This window comes from Mchenga conophoros, linkage group LG13 (genome assembly GCF_057382185.1).
Source record: "Mchenga conophoros isolate Kocher_MC1m ecotype Shallow Benthic linkage group LG13, M_conophoros_male_GT1.1, whole genome shotgun sequence".
NCBI classification, from domain to species: domain Eukaryota; kingdom Metazoa; phylum Chordata; class Actinopteri; order Cichliformes; family Cichlidae; genus Mchenga; species Mchenga conophoros.
Window position 1 is genome coordinate 8,620,692 of NC_140538.1, and position 19,571 is coordinate 8,640,262.

The following is a 19,571-nucleotide window of genomic DNA, read 5'->3' on the forward strand; positions in this document are numbered from 1 at the left end:
CGAGCACATATGGATAAGTTTACCACAATGCAATATATTTCCTATAAATGGTGAATACAGAGATCAGGATAGAAAGGTCTTGCACCTAAACTGTAACACCTAGAGCAAAGCTGCAGTCAAGACAACCTTAGCTGAATCTATGTTAAGTGAAGCCCTAAGGGGGTCGAGACAGAGGTTAATTGGATATACTAAAATTATGTTATTTCATTACAGATATTAAGTTTTGGAGGTTAGCCTAATAAAAAGGAAGAAAAAAATAATAAATTTTAAAATAAATGTATTGCTGAGATAATCCCTGCCTTCTCCATGCCACTCTAAAGATTGCCTGTCAATCAGATAGTTGGGTGATACTGATGATGTCTTTGTCATTGGACTGACTGTTGAAATGTTTTTCAAAGAGCAGGCCATCCTGAAGACCTCACTTTATAGTTTTAGCAATAAGCCTTTTTTTTTTTTAACCTTGTTGCTTTTACTGCTCCTGACAGGAACTGGAAGCCTGCTAAGTAAATGTTTAACTTATTCTGAGTCCTGAAATAATACCAGTCTCTGAAATAAACAGAGCAAGAAAGCCAAATCAAAATGCAACCATGCCTGCCTCGCTTTGATGATCATTTCGACTCTTCCTCCTCTTCATCTCAACAATCTACCGCTGGAGTAGAGTGCAGTTGGATGCCCTTTAGCACTTCCTTTTCGCCTCATGTGACCAAAAGGGCTGCTGGGATTCTTTCAGATAGAAGCCAAGCCACCTTAGGCTGCATCTAACCATTGCTGAAGCCCACTGATCTGACGCTGCAGAACCAGGCATTGTTTCAAATGCTTTCATTCACAGTCCCTGCCATTGGCAGACACTGTGAAATGGGTGAAATCCCAGCTTGGTGAAGCTGGCACAGAAAGCCAGCATCCTGGATCCCTTCCACTTCAGAGAGCCCTGCCACATGCTAACTGTCATCCATGAGGCACTGCTAGCCCACGGGGGGGGTCTGGCAGAAAAGTTGGAGGGTGTGGGTGGATGAAGGGGGTGGCATAAACATTGTGATATACCCTTCACATACAAACACAGAAGCCACAATGGACTCCTTGGAGATGCAGAACCAGAGGCCATAAGAGGTGATTATTATTTATGCAGACACTTTTCTGAGTTGAGCTTTTTATTCTCCTCCGTCTCTCACTCAACTGGCAGCTGCCCAGTGTGAGCCATCCCTGGGATCCACAGCAATGATGATCACCCCCTCCCCACACACACACGCGCACACACACACAAGCCCTTCCTTGTCCTCATTGCTGTCTACGCCTGGTAGATCCCCTGGCATGTTTGCTCCTCCTTCATAAACACTAGCAGCTGCTTGGGCAATTAGCCATTAGCTCTTTACTTTTTACTATAATACCCAGTGCTCAGAAATCTCAACAATTAGCTCCTTAATTGCTTCTAAACAACCCAGGCGTAACCAATAAATAGAAGGCGGTAGGTAGTTAGCTGAGGAGACAGACTTCTGGGAAAGAATGAGACAAGGCTTATAGAATCCACACTAAAATGTTCTTCCTCTCGTCTCCTTTAGCAGGCTTTGGCAATTTTTTTTTTCTTGCTGTTACACGACTTGAAAAAGCTTGCAGGGGGAGGAGAGATGACAGAATGGGTAAAGAACACAAGGCAAGCTGATGCCTCATATTCAAATTCAAGCTGACACGTCCATGCCCTTTATTCCCCAGTCTAACTATCACTTCTGAGAAATGCTAGTATTCAGTGTGACAGAGGGTGTTACAGTGACTTTTAGATGGGCAGGAGACGGCGCCCCCCGGGTGTGGATTTTCGTGGCAGCGTGATATGACACAGCTCGCTTCACAGAGCAATGGGGATACCCCCAAGATTAGCTGAATGCATTAAAGAGAGGCATGAAATGTAGCTAACTGTTGATTAAATCACTGTTACATCCATACTGGCGGTTCCAGTTAACCTCTTTAACACTGACAGCAGCTACGCCACTAACATGACAATGGCCTACAGGCAGAAATGTGCTGTATGCTGTGTGCAGTGTGTGGCATCGCAACAGACAATTTTTTTCTTTTTAGATAAGGGTGCTCAAATGGATTAGGTAACAGACGAAAATGTTATTTCAGACATTCATTGAGGAAATGCAAATATTACTTACATTCTGCTCTCTAGATTTGAGAAAGTACTATTTTTCACAATTTACACAACAGAAATTTATAATCAAAGGTTTTCTCAAATTTCTTTTAGGTGTTTTTTGACCAAACACACACACACAAAATCAGACTTATTACACAGCTTTAACAATGTGTAATATTTTAAATACAGCTGCATTGAAGAAATCCACTTGCAATCCACGTTTTGACTACCTGTGCAGCATACTGTAGGGTTTGCCTTTTTAATGAGTAAACAACCATTTTTACAAAGCTGACCAATCTGGGCCACAAGAATGTTTTAAACTTTCACATTTGTTGACAACAAATACTTGGCACTTTAAAATCGCTAAATGAAATGAGCGTGCCCCAAAGATGACATATGCTGTAGCTGTTCTCATCTAACATGCATCTTATCGTTAGTGGTGGCTGAATATCTGCTGATGTTTTGATGGAACAAGAATTATGTTTTAACAGGGAAAGTCGAAGACAGGACTACAGGTCGTCTGTTCATAACAGTTTCTGGCTTTAAATCAAAGAAACACAGTTGATTGGCTTCCCTATGCTGATGAACTGCTTCCAAATGAAAACAATCAAAGCAGAATCAAGCATAATCAAGCATTGTGATTCACTGCAGCGTGTGTGTGTTTTAACTAAATAATATTCCAGCACCACAGCAACTCAGTGTATATTTTCTACAAAATCTGCATTCAGTTTATATTGACTTTAGTTACTGTATCCCCTCCCAACCCTCTACTCCTCACACACACACACACACACACACACACACACACACACACACACACACGAAATACCAAGGAGGTATACAAGCACCATCTAGTGCTTTATTTTGGAAATTGCTATGCAGAATTTTACAAAATGTGTAAAAAAAAAAAATCCACATTTATTTTCTATGTAAAATATTTGTTCAGTTGCATTAACGTTTTAAAATTAGGAGCAGAAAGACAGCTTTTGGATTACAGAATAGGAATAAGATCAAATCAAGATTGAACTAATCACATTCTGCAAACCTGCAAGTATATAGAAAAGAGTTAAACACACGAGAACTGATTGATGACAGTTCATATCCTCACTAGCAGAACCTCTGACAACTTTGGTGAAATAGATGTTTTTCACGAGAAGAAGCATCAACTGTGATTGACTAAAAAATAAAATTTCCACCAGTCTATAGTCAGAAGTTTAATTTCCTTTCAGAAATAAGAACAGGGGAGTTTCCAGTTTTTGTGTGTGTGTTTGTTTTAAACCACACATTTAATTTTTCATCAATGGAGTCATGCAGCATTTTCAGTGGAAACTCTGTCACGCATGACATGGTTAAATAAACACAGCACCATTCATCACGTAGTTCCTTTTCTCAGCTTTCAGAGATAAGAAGATGATGATGGTGGAAACATGGAGCAGTTTCAGAAACATAATGAATAATCAGGAGTCATCAACTTGTACGTCAGTAACCTGCTACCACTGAAGTAATTATTCATTCGACCATGACGTATGCATGCAAAAAGCCAACATTTCTGATGTTCACTCAGTAAAAAGCCAAATATAGTTAGAAAGGATATGACTAAGGCCTAGCTGAGTCCCAAACAAATTCCAAGACCTGACTCATTTCATTCAGACTGAATACCATAATAGGTAACAATAACTGTAAAAACTATGTAGAACAGCCCTGAATGAAAGTCTTGAATATTTAACAAGTCCTCCAAGTCCAGAAAGCCCTCACAAAAAACAAAAACATGATAATCAAGACAAAGTTGAATTAAAAACAGCCTGAGACAACGCTAAAAGGTCAGAAAAGCTGTGTGAAGGCAGTGTCCGTGTTTGGATAGCGCAAGTGTTTATGTCACATTTGACTGATGTATTTTAATTAGAAGTTCAAATTCATCTGAGAAAAAATCTTGGACGCGGATTTTGACTCCCTAACAAACTAAAACAAAAGATAAGCCCCTGACCCACCAGCCACCTTGGCTCAAAAGAAGCATGGCCCTGTGCCCAGAATAAAAACTGTATTTAATAGTTTCCCTGACTCTCGATCTTAAGGTCTAGAAATATAACTATGTGTATTATTTTCAATTCAAACTCCATGTAATATGGTCTTTTTTGACTAAAGACAGGTGTAAAGTGTAAAAGTGGTCCAAAAATGCCAAAAAAGGTTAATTACATTTCTGGAAAAAACATTTGGATACAACTAATCAGCTGTCTGATTTATTTACTGTACTGCTTTAAACCAGCCTTTCCAAACTTAGATTTAAGGATCCCTTTCTGGGCTATCACTACCTTTGAAATAAACAAGTTGTTTGTAATATCTGTTTTTGACCAATGGTAACATTGAGCAACATTATTCAAGACTCTCTAAAAGTGAACACAATGCCTTGAATAATGTTGCCAGGAAGTAAAACATGACTTTTCCCCCCTTTTGTTTGTTCATTGGGGCATACCATTTTATAGTATACAAGACAGAGTACAAATTACATTTTTGTAAAACTAAATCCCAAGGAGGCAAAAGTATTGAATTATTATTTCTGGTGCATTACCACAAGGAATACACCAATTAACAACAATAACTACATTAATCCACCTACCTACCTAGTATCGTGTTTGCCACCAAAACAGCTTTGACCTGTCAGGGCATGGACCTCTGATGGTGCCCTGCGGCTTCTGGCACCAGAAAAATGAGAAGCAAATCCTGGCGATCCTGCAGGTTGCAGAGTGAAGCCTCTGTGGATTTGGCTTGTTCCCATGCATCCTGAGGGAGTTCAGTAGAACATGATCTGGGGAGTTTGGACAGAGACATTATGACATAAATGGCATGAATTATTTTACAGTAGAGATGGTAGAAGGTTAGAAGGTTTTGCTACAGGGCAAAAGTTTTTTCTAAACTTGATTTTGTGAAAAAGACAGCAACGTTTTCAATGTAATTATTAATGTGATTAGTACCACTCATGTTTGCCTTGAATTTCATATAAAAATGGCTGCTGTGAATTGTTTAGTGTGCTTTCAGGGGTAGTTTTTTCTGTCAACGGCGGTTCTAATGTTGTAGTATCTCGGTGTATTTCAATAATCTTTTTCGTTGTGAGAAGATGAACTAATTTTGCCCATCTGCGCTTTGCGACACACAATTATACTCTTTTAATGTAGTCTTAATTGTATTTTATATGCTAGAATAGTAAACTGAATATGACACGTAAATATAGTGGAATTAAGAGAAGGCCTTCGCCTAGATTTTGAATTTAAAATTGGAGAATGAAGTGGTGAACTTTAGCCAGTAAACCTAATCATATTTATACAGTAGATTTTTAAATATATATCTACAGAGCTGAAATATAACTTATTAAGAATATTTCAGGACACGGAGAAATCATTTCGTACATACCTGTCACAGGCTTTAGCTTTGCCAGAAGTCAAACGAACTGCGAAAAAACTACCCGGCAGCCGTAGGTTTGGTGACGTCACAAGCAAACATGGCGGCTAGCTTTGAGTGAGCGAGCGAACACAACAAGACTGCAAAGAAACGTTGAATCTCTCGAAGGCAAATTGTTAGCCGCAATGTTGAAAGCCACAAAGGAAAGTGCTGAAGAAACGATGTAACGCAGAGTTGGCTTTGCTGCTGCTGCCGCCGCTGTTTTGTGCAGCCATGTCAGAGGCGAGGACGCATGCTGAGTTCACTGAACTGTGGAGGACTGTCTCCAAACTCAGCTACAAAAAAACACAAGACACGAAAGCAGCAAAACAGATGCCTGACACGACAACGACGCCCGTCTCTAAAGGTGAGGCTGTGTGTCTGTTAATATAGGCGACGATCTGCGGCTCAACGCGAGCTTAACTAAAGACCATAACAAGTGTTTGTATACACAGAAGAGTAAAGGCGGCCATGAGGTGATCAAAACGAGCGACTGACAGTGACAACATGCCAGCTGGCTGTGTTATCTCACCATAGACACACCACTAATTCCACTCTAACCAGTTGTAAAGTACTGAGACTGTCTAGGAAGGATAAACTGCATTCCGAATATACAGAAAGTGTTGCCACATGTTCGAATATCTTTTAAGATATGATGCATGATCTTATCTAAATAATTGTTTGCTCATAGCTGGATTGTTTTAATTAGACAAACACATGTTGCGTGCATTCTGGAATATGTCCTTTTAATGCAGCCAGCCCTCTTGTAATGCTATATTTCAGTGACTCAAATCAGACAAGGCTTTAAATGACCATTATGTATCCTCCTCAAGCTGCTAAAATAGAAAGATTCAAAACACAAGTTTTTGACCAGATATTTTCCCAGTTTTTATATTGTGTTCAGCAAGTATTTTTTTCAGGAAATTATCATATAAATATTATTATGGCTTTAACTGTGACTACACTAAGAGAATCTGTTCATGTGTGAACTGTCATCACGATACATCTTTTATTGTTCTCCTGTTTGTCTTTACTGATATGTCTAACATAAAGTTTAAAGTAACTAAAGACTCGGTGCTAAATAAATACATGCAAGTAAATTTAACGTTACCAAGTTGAATATGATTTATTTTTAGCTCATTTGATGTGGCACTTGATATCTCTGTGCACAGATTTTCAAAGTCCCCAGCATCGAGGTTGCAGCAGATACACCGGCTTGGCTAATGGAGATTCTCCAGGAGATGTGGAACCTTCACAAGATATCATCTGGGATTCCACATCTCCCACTCAGACTCATACTGGTAAACAACACCGACACTCAGCTCACACTTGCTGGCACATCTCATCAGCAGGTTCTAAATGAATGGCAACATAAACGATTTCTGAATAGGTTTTTTTTTATAGTAGATTAATTTCAATTGTAAGCTTGTGCTTTTCATTTCAGTCATCATGACTCTACCACTTTGCTAATTTCTATCATGTGTGTTATTGTCACGTTTTTTGGGTTCAGGACTCAGGAACACTAGAGCTGTGGAAATATCTGATATTGTGAACCGCATTGCTCCAAAGGTCTGTTGTTTTTTCAGCTTTTTATTATTTTCATATTGATATTTGGCAAAAATGGTTATTTCTAAATGCCATGGTAAATATAATTAATCACAAACTAAATAAAAAAAATAATAATAATTTTCATTTAGAATAAAATAGAATAATCCTTTAATTGTCCCACAAGGGGAAATGTGGTTGTAACAGCAGCAGAAGAAAAGCACATATACAAACAGAACAGAAACACACACAATTTTTACAGAAAAAAAATATTTACATCATGGACAATAGTTACAAAAACAGAGTACTGTACAGTTATTAAGATTAAAGTATTTTTTTAAATTATTATTTATTATAGGTAGACTTTCAGTCTTTTCTAGCACATATCTGTAAACACACTTCAACCTTGTGCTTGTTTCTTTTATAGGATGTAAAACCAGAAAGGACTGACTCCTCTTTGCTGCAGTGGATCGGTGACAGTGCCATGCCCGCCACACCAGAGATTCAAAAGCCAAGACTCAGGAAGAAATCCTCTAGGTGAATAATCAATATATTGACCAAAATACTGTCCCTATAGATTGTTATTATGTACCACCATATGCAGCCTGTATGGGTGCTCATAAGCGTCTTTCTTCCTTTTTCCTTTTGTCTACATAGGCAAAGCAGTGTGGAGGACCTCATGAAACTCGCCAGGCAGTTTGATGAGAGCATGCAGCAAGATAAGGAAACTTCAGAAAGCCTTGTGATCAATCTTAATGAATGTCTGAACACTTCTGAAACAAAACTGAAACCATCGTCACTCCATGATAGCTTGAAGGACCTAAAGTACCCATCGGCACCAGACCAGATAGAGGCAGAGCTGCATGCTCTGTTTGACTGCTCCACTCAGAGTGCATGGCTAAGCCGTGGCTCTGCAGTATCCACCTGTTCACAGGAAATAAGAGGCCAACCTGTGAATGCAGCTTTATCCGAAGACCAACAATCAGAGCTCAAATCAGCTGAAAAGTCTGGCACAGCTGCACATCCTGCTGAAGAAAAGGGAACTAATAGCTGTAGTGCAAATAACTGTGATGACTTTGATGATGACTGGGAGAATGATGAATTACTTAATGACCCTTTTTTGCTGGCGATGACCCATAAGCCCAATGAGCAACATGACACCAATCCTAACACCACCTTTCAGTCTGAGACTAAGACAAACACTACTCACTCTACCCCTGTTCGTAAACCCATTGCAAATGCAATCCCTGCACACAAGCCTTCAAACCTAAACTGCAAGCCTAGCTGCAGTGTGAAAAGTTCTGAAACAAAACTGACACTCCAGGAACTCTGTCCCAAACTGAAGACTACCAACCGAAACACTTTCAAATTAGAGCCAAACCCCAACTTGCGGTCACAGATGGCCAAAGAGGTTTCCACTAAGTCCAACTTCACCATTATACAACCCAAGCCACAGATGTTTGACCAGAAATCTGCAACTGCAAAGACATCCACTACACCTCAACCTGACAAGGTCACTAATGATCACAGAGGGGCTTCTTTAGGAAAACACTCTGTTAAAGATATTTCAGACAGCTTGTGGGATGATAGGGATGATGACGCACTGCTCTACCAGGTATGTGACAGTGTGGAGAAGATCGCCAACAGTCAGTCGCTCCAAGTGAGCTCCGGTAACTGCCAAGAAAAACAAGATATTGATGTAGACAGACAACGGAAAACCACAGGGCCGCAGCCCATCAACATGACTCGGTCTGGGAACGTCGGTGCCAGCACTAACAGACAATCACCTTGTGCTTTTGTTCGTTCTAACTCATTACCAAGGGCTAGTTATGAAACTGTGAACTTCCAAGGATGGAACGTTCCCATGAAGGGTGCCAACAAAAAATCACAGATGTCTCAAAGCTTCCCAGGAAGCCACACAAATTTGGGTACATTAAGTCAGTGCGGGGATTCATCTGGAACTTTCCAGGCTGGAAATGCTAATGTGGATATGAAGCAACATCCAGTGATGGCCAGAGCAGTACACAACGCCAAGAGCCATCACACAGCTTTCAAAAGAAATCTATCTGACTCAGCAGCCATAAGCACCAAAGGTATGATGTCTAAGTTTTGATAATTACCACCGAATTGTATCAAAGTATATTATGTATGCGACTTTATAAAAGGCTAGGGTATTTATAGTGGGCGTGCTTTCCAAAATAATTCATAAATAATAATTATTTTTTTAAACTGAACCAGAACAGCACCAGTTCTCACACTTGCATGCAGTTTTTCCAAGGTAGTTGGCAGATCGGCTGTTCCAAAGATCTTGGAGAGCTTGCCACAATTCCTCTATGGATTTAAGTTGTCTCAGTGTCTCATGTCTCTTCAAGCAATCCTACATTGACTTCTTTATTGCTGAGATCAGTGCTGTGTGGGGGCCATAACATCTGCTGCTGGAGTCCTTGTCCTGGCCAGGTCTCCCTTGAAAAATATATTAAATAAATGTGTTTTCTTTCTGCCAAAAAGACAGTTCTTTATGACTCTGGCTGTATGGCTGGACTTGTTGTTATGCTTAAGAATTAATTTTTCACCAGTCAGGCTCTGATAGTACTGTCTCATGAGAATAATCTAAACATCTAAAATGTGTAAAATCTTTGTGCTAAACTGTATATTCAAAGATAATAGGAATAAAAATTTTGAATTGGTTGAAAATTTAATAATATTTTAAGACAGGATTTTATGTTTGTCAATGAAAAAGCCACCAAGAGTGTTATGTACGGATACTTTTTCTTAAAAACAACACAAATAAATCTAAAACTAGATAGAATGGCTTTGCTTTGATAGACTCAGTCAAATGTCCAGTAACTGAATACACCCCCATTAGTTGTTTTGTTTAATTCTATGCATTTGTCTGCCATGGCTATTCCATCAAATTTGCTTTAAGAATGGATATTTAACTGACAATTCACAAGTAAAACAGATGTCACATGTTGTTCTTATAATCACTGACAGTTCGGTGCATGTGCACATTAACCATTTCCCCCCAAGCAAGTAAACTGCGCACTGTGGCTTTAATTTGTGATCTTGTCAAGGGTCCAAACCTCAGCAAGCATCATTGCCAATGAATTTGTGGACAGATTTTATTTATTTATTTATTTGTCTTTGGACTTGGATGTTTTGGGGTTCTTTTGTTCTTCCAAATGAGCAGATGTTTAATGTTTAGAAATGAAAACTTGCTCGAGGTCATGCAACAACCAAGCTGAAATTGTCTCTTTTTCATTCAGTTTTCTCACTTTTCTTCCCTCTTTCCAGTTTTTGTCACAAGCCAGATGACAGGAAAGTGCTCTGCTGCAGAGATTGAGAGGAAAAAACAGGAAGCTTTGGCCAGGAGGCGACTGCGAATGCAGACCGCCACAAAGCCATAGAGCGACTTCGTCCTGCCAGTATTTTTTGCAACTTAATGCACTCTACATTTCATACAAGTGGTTCAGCCCTTTTTCGAAATTTCTTGTTTTTTGATTATTGTATCCAAGATGAAGGACTGTTGATAGTTCAGTGCATGACCTGATCCCGGGATATGTACTTAGCTTTCCGCACATATAGAACCTACTACTGGCTGTTTTTGCTGCTAATGTAATGTGTTTCATGGTAAGCATTTTTTAGGAACAGTTTGTTACAGAATCTCATATGTGTGACAATGTAAAGAAAAACTTCTTCACTACTTTGAAATATAGTTTACATCCACTGAGCATGGAAAAAAAATCCAAATGCTCTGTTTGTTGCTTTCTGATATTTAAGCCAATTTTGGATAGAACATTTTTATCTGGTGCTTTTTGCTTTTGTTAAAAAGTAAATAGCTTAATCTCTGTGTCACTTTTCAAATTGTAGCATCAAAGGCTGACACATAACAGTGTATTTTTGAAGCTATCCATAAGAAATGGATGCCTTCGCTTTAAAGCGAACATTAGCATTAACTGCTGTGTTCTCTGCTTTATGGGTCTGCTAAGACTGCTTAAGTGCCTGACAGTTCTTTTAAAGCATACTTGAAATATTCATTCGTCTTCATAACTTTGTAATGAAAAAAGCCTTACTTTATTAGAAATAGAAATAAAAGGATATCAACACAACCTAACACAAAATCTTTGCTTTGAGGCCAAGCTGAACATTTAATAGATGATTCTTATTTGTGTTTCCTCTGTGCTTTCTTTGCTCACGTCAGTGTTTCTCCTTTCAGTTTTGCACAGGTCAGCATCAACAGTTGTACTGTAAAGACAGCGTTGTGGCCTCCGCTGGCAAACTGTACTGTAATAGCTATGCTATGCACCTTTCAAAAAAGTTTAACGAGTAAAAAAAGAAAAACAAGGCTTGAAATTGTTTTTATATCTGGACAGGATGAAAATGAGAAAGATGAGAAACTCACACTACATTTTCCTATCATATTTTAATCATTTGTGCTGTAAAGGGCAGACCTGGGACATACAGGTGACAAATTCAAATAAAACTTTCAAATAGACTTCTTTGTTTCTACTTAATTGCTTCAATATATCCTAATACTTTTGACTCCAGTACCTGTTGCTTAAAAACAGCATGATAAACGTAGCTGTATTCATTCCCCCAGTAATTTCATTATGTTCATGTCTTGTGATAAATCAGAATACAGTTGGCTGCTATTGGTCTGTAGCAGTTTCATTTAATTTCGTTCACATTTTCAGGCTTTTTTTTTTTTTTTTTGCAACATCAACGACACCCCTGTAGTATTGAACAGCTGCTCAGGATTTTGAGTTTACACAGACGGCCTCCTCACTGGAGTTATTGGCGTCCATTACTGTAACCTCTATGTATTTCAGGGCTGTTGACAGGTCAAGCAGATATGATGGGCCCATTTCACAAATACTCAAATTTGTTTTCAACAAGTTGCTGCCCAGAAAGAAGAACCATTGTGAGCATGCAGTAGCCTCGCTATGAAGAATATTGTTGTTATTAGACATGAGGGATTATTTTAATATGAAAGCTAATTCGTCTTCTGACTCCTTATCATTCTACACAGCTGCTATATTGTGCGTGAGGGTAGTACAATGTTCGCCTTTGTAATCCCGAGAGAATTCCTCAGAGTTCCTCCTTCACGACCATTCCCACCCATTACATGCCTGTGAGAGTTCCCAGGTGTGTGTGTGTATATGTGTGTGAGAGAGACGGGTGGTCTGCAGGTGTGTGTATTTGAGTATTTATTCCATTCAGAGGCGCCATCCACCTCCCTGCCCTATCTCTTTCCCCTCCCCGCCCAGTTTGACTGTAAATCAGATGGCAGGGCAATTTGGCAACAGCATAAAGGCCTCTGGTTTTTATGACTATGATTATGGTTATGATGATGACTAGTATTTATTTCAACTATCTGATGAAACCCTTGGCTAAAGCTAACAGGTGTAGAGCAGGTACAATATCAAGCTCGCTGAAGGATCCCAGTAATGTCGCCATAGAGAGCAAAATATTGTCCGCCAAGCAGAAGAATGGGCTGTTTCAGCACCCGCTCGTCATGCCATACATGGAGCAATTTCTGATTATTGGATGGGAGTGGAGAGCCACAACGTTCTCTTTGTAGAGGGAGAATGATTTATGGCTGTTAGTCAGGCATAAGGCAGTAATTGCCCCAGTGACGATTATGTTACCATAGCACCTGTTTAAACTGTCTATTCTTATGTGAATGTTTTCATTTTTGGAAGAGGAGAGTTTGCAGCTTGAAAGTGATGTGTGAAGACGCTAATTGAAGATGGAGAAGGGTGCAGGATGGTGTGGTAGCAATTTAGGAGAAAGGGAGAGTGCATGACGGACAGATTTGTGTTGTGTCATCTGATCTATTAGGAAAACAGTCATTTCTTAAACAAGCAAGAAGAAAGAAGTCTATTCAGCAAGTAGAATAAATATACTGTACTTTAAAAACGACTGAAAAGGCAAGTTGAGATCATTTGGATATTCACAGCTGCATGTTTAAGCACTCTAAAAACAGTGGTAGACAAAATGTAAAGGACTACTTTAAGCTTTGATACTTTTACTTTACTCTTAAGATAAAAAAATCAGCAACGATAACTAGGAATACAATGCTCATGGCATGACAGCTGAAAGGCTGCTATTCTTGGCTCAATCCAACCATACGCCACTGATGTGTGAGCATTTATATAAAGTAGATCAAAACTGTCATTCATCACAGTACTCCTGAGCTCTGCACCGATGAAAGATATGAAAAAAGGAATCTTCTCGGATTTCCTCTGTGCTGGTAAAGTCAACGATTGTGCCCTCAAAAACTGCCGTGAAGGAGCTTTTGTGTGTGTTTGTGTGTCTGTGCTGGCTTTTTGATCTGTGAAACAGAGATTCCTTATCTTTGCAGGCATTTTATTTGAAAATAAATGATGTCGGCAACAGAAAGTATTGCAGCTTTTCGGTTTGATGTCACTTCCTTATACAGATGTCTTCTGTTGACCCCACAGTTTAAATTATTTAGACTACAACAATTGCTGTGTGTACACCCTAATTATCAAAAGTGTCTTTCCTTAGGGTTTTTGTGTGTGTGTGTGTGTGTGTGTGTGTCTCTGCTTCTCTCTGATTATCTGAATTTTCTATATTCTATATTTGTACCATTGTTTTCCAGCACTTTGAATATAGATCTACACTCACATGAAGCAAAACCACACTATGTTTCAACAGGTGGGGTTTTGCCCCATTTGATCTGAATGACCACTCCTCTCTTTTTACTTGTCTAAGGGATGTTTGCAAGTTTAGACACTAGTTGACAGGCTGATGTTTCAGACCACAGATGTTCTTGTTGATCTGTTTGTTTCATCATTCTTGTCAGCACGACTTTTAACTTTTATGGTAACTTTCACATTTTAACATTTCTAGTAAGGCATTTTTTTATTATTTTTATTTTATCATTATTATTATTATTTTATTTAGTTAACCTTGTTAAAGCCCTTCTCGCGTTAGCTCACATGACTCATACTGCATTGATGTGGGCTGACCCCAATGCAAAACAGAAACATTCTATTGTTATTAGATTCATTTTAATGACTATCTAATTAGAACCAAGCAAAAATGACCCAGAAAACCCACCCACAGCTGGGATAACTGGTGGTTTTCCACTACCGACTGATGCAACACACTCTTCTCACTTATGGCTTGTACAGAAGACTCTGTCTAAATAGTTGGTTTGCTATTACTGCTTAAGGAAACTCAAGCTCGAACACTAGCTTCATCCCTTCCTTTCTTTTCTTCTTATTGCTGCTCTTCTCCCAGCATGGGGTTCATATTGCGGAAGTGAGTAATGAGACCTGGGGGCATACTAGTGTGCTGGATTACCAATACACTTGCAGCAGATTAATATGAAGCCAGGTTTTCTAAGTGCATTCACTGTGCCGCAAAACAGACTCCAAGAACAGCAAACATAAATTAAACATCTTTAGAAATATGACCTGAGGTAGCTATTGCCTCCCTCAACCAAGTGCTGAGCGGCCAGTGGAGATAGCATCTCTAATCGTTTTCCCATGCTGTGAGGCCATGCTGCAGAAAGGCTAAACAGTGTTTTCATAGCTCCCAGATTACCTCCCAGAGTATGACTAATACATATCACACATACATCAGTTTTTTTCACCTTTTCTTACACTCTATCTCTGGCTGTTTCTCTCTTATCAGTCTGTATATCTGTGTCATGTCTGTTTCTATCACACACACACACACACACACAGATGGAGGAGGAGGTGTAGTGCAGTACTCTGGCAGCAGCCTGTCAGCAGCGTAAATGACCTGTGAAGAGTTTCACGGTGCGTGTCATTAGGCAGCTTAAGATTTGTTTCAACAGTGCTTTACCTGAAGGCTCCATTCATGGGCCCCCAGGTATGACTGCCCTCCCCACAGGGGGATTCAAAGGGTAGTTGCCAAATTCCAGTACTCCATCCACACCGGACAGTGATGGAAAGCCAGTGAGCATCATCGGGCAGTATTTAAGTGTCGAACATGCTTTGAGAAAGAGGTGTCATGTTTTTCAAAACTTGTTTAGACTTATTTGTGCCGTTTTGCTGGGACACTTATTTTAATCATTGCTCGGTATTTTACCTTGTAACTGGATTTCTTTGGAAATTCACTGAAAGAAGATGGATTGTACGGCATTAAAGATGGAGTCACATTTGCGTAAAAGGATTTTAACAGTGTATTTGCGTCTTGTTAAGATATTGGAAGCTTTGGTGTGAAGACAAACATACATCCCTTGCAGTGATATTACTGTTCACCACTTTTTGACCTTCTCGGGCAGAACTTATACAGTATGTTGTTTATTTAACTCTGCTGTCTGACTAATTTGCAAGTAGTTAATCACTATGATATATTTTGTTGGCTAAAAAGTCATGTAAAGGTCAATGGCACTCAGACTTAAGAGCGATAAGGAGGATGAAGCTGTCTACCGAACTGTCTTGTTATTATAATCTAAATCATTGCTTTGGAATGGAACAGAGGAATAGAAAAAACACTATTTGTGAAGGATTTATTATCTCACTGAAAGCTCTGCAGTCAACTCAACTTTCTTAGATTCCTAAACTTGTACACTTTTCAAGCTGGATTATCACTGGGTTTTTTTTGTTGTTGTTGTTTGTTTTGTTTTTCATCCAAATAGATCTCATGCTCTATTAAGCATGCTGATAAGGGGCTGCAGACTTTACTTTGTTTTGAGAAGCGAGACTTTCTTGCACACAGCCAACAAATATCTCCGCTGCCACATTCCTCAAGCCTATATCTGCCAACACCTTTGCGCTACAATGGCTTTGGCCCTTTTCTCCCCAGCCCATAATAGTCAACGTGGGCTGTAATGGTCTGTTGACAGGTTTAGGCTGAGGTAATTTTGTTGCTGGGCTTTACAGTGAGGTGCCAAATCTTCCCCTGAGGAAAAAAAGAGCAGCAGAAGCATTGAAGCTAGCTATTAGCTTTCGACCACTTAGTTATAAGCAGATTGATATTAAAAAGTCTGGAGAGAATGAGGCAGCAGATCCTTTCTACATTGGGGCCTTAAGGATCTGGAGGTAATTGGAGGCTTAGTTTTTGCTTTGTTGTTCAGTAAGTGACCCAATATATAAGCTGGGTGCTAAAATGTTAAGTGGCGCTAGCTTCTGTGAGTTGTGTGCTCCTGAGTAAAAATGGCCCCCACTGTGCAGAGACACAGTTCATTATTTGAAGCAGGACTGCATAAAGAGAGGCCAGCTGAGTGGAACTCCAGCTGCCAAACTAATACACACACGCACACAAATGCAATGCAGAAACACACCATGGAAAATGCAACGGAAAGCAAGACTGCTGGGGCCAAGGGGTTCCCTATGCAATGTGCAAAGCAGATCAACCACACACACACACACACACACACACACACACACACACAGGAGTGCACAAGCACCTGCCAGCTGACCTCTCCTGTGGGATAGAGGTCCCAGGCTTCCCCACTGCTCCAGAGCCTCCCACCCACTGCACACACGCACGCACACGAGCTGTTGTTGTGACCTTTTCAGGGTCATGCTGGGCCCTGCCTGTGCCTGCAAGCTGATGGTGACTAGCTAATGATATTCGTCTCTGCACTGCTATATCATCTGGCTCTCATTTAAGACTTGCTTCAGAGGAGGGAAGGAAGTTCATTATAGTGTACGCAGAGTATGGATGTGTTTCTTGTATTGTAAAAAAGCCAAAACAAATGTAAATGATTCAAAAACATTCTGTTCTTCCTACATGCAGTCTTCACTGTATTTTTCTTATTCTTTGCCTTAAAAAACTACTTTTAAACTGAAGTACTGCTGCTGTCTGTACTGCAACAGTAGCCTTTACTCAACTCCAGTCCCGAGACTAACTCTAATCTCAACCCTTCCAACATAACACTATCACTCACATTGATCATTTGTATTTACCCTTGTTTCTCATTTGAATTAAACAAATTAAAAATAGCAAAATAGATAACCTCTTTTTGTATGTAGAAAAGTAAACAGTTCACACACACAGAACATGGAATGATAAATTCCTTGAACAAATGCCAAACACCAAGTCTCAGGCTTACTCGCCCTGGACATTTAACTCCAACCTCCCTTCTGGGGTAGAGCATATTAGCTGCAGGGGTGTACTCCTCATCTCGGCTCAGATGTCTCCCCTGTTTCCCAACCCTCTTTACATACTGCAGACTTGGCAGCTAACTAGCCCTACAAAAACAAGGTAGTTTCAGTTACTACCCGATTGGTGTACTCCCACACTGCCAAGCAAGGCCCCGACTCCTTGTGAAGACATGCAAAACTGAATCCTCAAACAAAAACATACAAATCTGCGTCTTGCTCTCAACGGAGAAAACACAGGGCAAAGTCTTGATGGAAATGTTTCATTTCTTTTGCCTCCCAACAGATGCTAAACGAGCAGCACAGCACTCTCTCGATTTGCATCTTTAGTTGCTTTGTTGATTTGGTAACACATATTTGCATTTGGAAACAGCTCGAGTAATTTGACTGGGGACCCCCAATTTGCCTTTGAGGAGAAGTCTGTTCTACAAACATTGCTGCGTGTTGGCATTCCTTTCTTTTCCTTGCTGTTTGGTTTTTAGTGTGTTTGGGAGTGTGAGCTAGAAAAAGTGAGTACATTACTGAACATAACCTAAGTCTTATAACTGGGCAAGAGCCTCGATCTGCGATACATATGAGCCTCTTCTATGTGTTATACTTTATCAGAGAGAGAAAACAGAAGGCAGTAGGCTCTGGATTTGGACAACTTTCTGCTCTATACTGGGATTTGTATTTGTGTGTGTTCTTGTCTTGTACACTTCCAAAGAGAGATGCATAAAAGATAGATTAGGCACAGATCTCGAGGTTTGGTCTGTTCTCACATTTCTGATGGGCTACGTAAAGGTTCAGTTTCACTACACTTGCTGAAATACAAAACATAATCTATTAAATCTTGTTCAATGACACAAATTCCACATTTTTAGTCAATATGGACACAGAAAACAGCTGCACTACAGCCTGATGGCAGTCTGTGAAATAGTCATGACATTTTTGATTTGTGCTCATGGACACAAACTGGAAAATACCCATTGGGAAGAAAGAGATAATGCAGGTGCAATCACAGGAGGTTCACATAAGAGACTAGAGTTTGAATCCCACACTAGACTAGTCTTATATTTCTTTGTTAGATTTAGACACTAAAATTAGTAGGTTACGTTTGGAAAAACAAAAGTCATGGTTTGGTCATATTTATGGAAAAAGTGTGCAGAAAAAAAATTACGAGGCCCTAAAAGACTACAAACATAAAAGAAATGCCCCTTTTTTGTGTGTTTTCAAAATGATCCATCAGGTTTTTGTGTATTTTTATTTTGGCTGCATCCCTGCTGGTAATCATCAGACCTATGATGTTTCTGCCCAGGACATTTGGCTGGCGTATTAAATGCTGATTCAACACTGAGAACTGTTGTGAATACCAACCTTCCACCTTTGTTTACCCCAAACAAACTGCTATTCCCGCTACAGGAGGCCACGTTCCATGTGTGCCCGGGACATTTTTCCACAACAGACCTCAAACTGAATGTTTGGTGAAACACACGCAAAGGCTTTCATGACCTGGATCTTCTGTGCTGTGTGTGCTGTAGCTGTGCATGGATAACAAAACCAACTCTTTGATTCACATTTTCAGCTTCTGTTTGCAGAAAACAAATGCAGTCAAAGCAAACAAGGACTTGCTTTGGTGGATGTGGGAAATCTCAGAACAGCTTGCATCATCTGAAATATAAGAATCACTCGTGCAGCCATAACTGATTTGTAGTTTTTCATTCTTCGAGTTAAATTAAGTGTAGTTTTTATTTAGTTATAGGTGCCAGTTTTCTTGCATCTACACCAAGCAGAGTACCCCCAACGAATCACCTCAACCGTGGTTTTCTCCATCAATACTATCAAAACAAGCCTGTTCTGTGTCACACATGCCACCTTGACATATAAGGCCTGTTTACATGCTGCAAACCCCCCCTCTACACAGCCACTCAACCGCCCACATGCAACCCACGCTAAAGGTTACCATGCTGGGATTTTAATCTACATGTGAAATGTGCTCTCCTACGCCTCTTCTTCTGTCTAGTCAGCAATCTGGCTATTGCCCTGCGACTCAGAGAGCCTTGCTTTATTGATTGAATGGGTTTTAGTTTGGAACACACACACTGGAAAACATCCATCCATCCACGTACACACATACTGGTGACTTTGTTGCAAGATGGAGGGAGGGAGAGGGATGAGTGTCAGGCCTCGCGTGATGGGCGAACATCAATCATTGCTTGTCAGCCTCGCCTTTTTTCTTCACCCCGCTCTGCCCCCACCTCCTCTCACTTTTTTTCTGCTTCACTGATCAGCCTTTGTTTTGAATGGTGGTGCTGGTGTGTATGTGGGGAATGCAGTCTGGCCACACGGACAAGACGTGGGCAGCTTCCAGGTGTTATTATTCT

The 19,571-nt window shown here is 40.0% G+C and overlaps 1 protein-coding gene across 1 annotated transcript; it reads left to right on the forward strand.

Moving 5' to 3' along the window:
- The first annotated feature begins 5,531 nt into the window (after window positions 1-5,531).
- LOC146560800 (uncharacterized) lies at window positions 5,532-11,606 on the forward strand. The gene is made up of 6 exons (XM_085296261.1): window positions 5,532-5,924; window positions 6,730-6,858; window positions 7,068-7,126; window positions 7,530-7,639; window positions 7,760-9,195; window positions 10,397-11,606. The coding sequence occupies exons 1-6, from the start codon at window positions 5,792-5,794 to the stop codon at window positions 10,507-10,509; spliced, it is 1,980 nt and encodes a 659-aa protein (XP_085152387.1). The 5' UTR covers window positions 5,532-5,791; the 3' UTR covers window positions 10,510-11,606.
- Window positions 11,607-19,571: the final 7,965 nt, after the last annotated feature.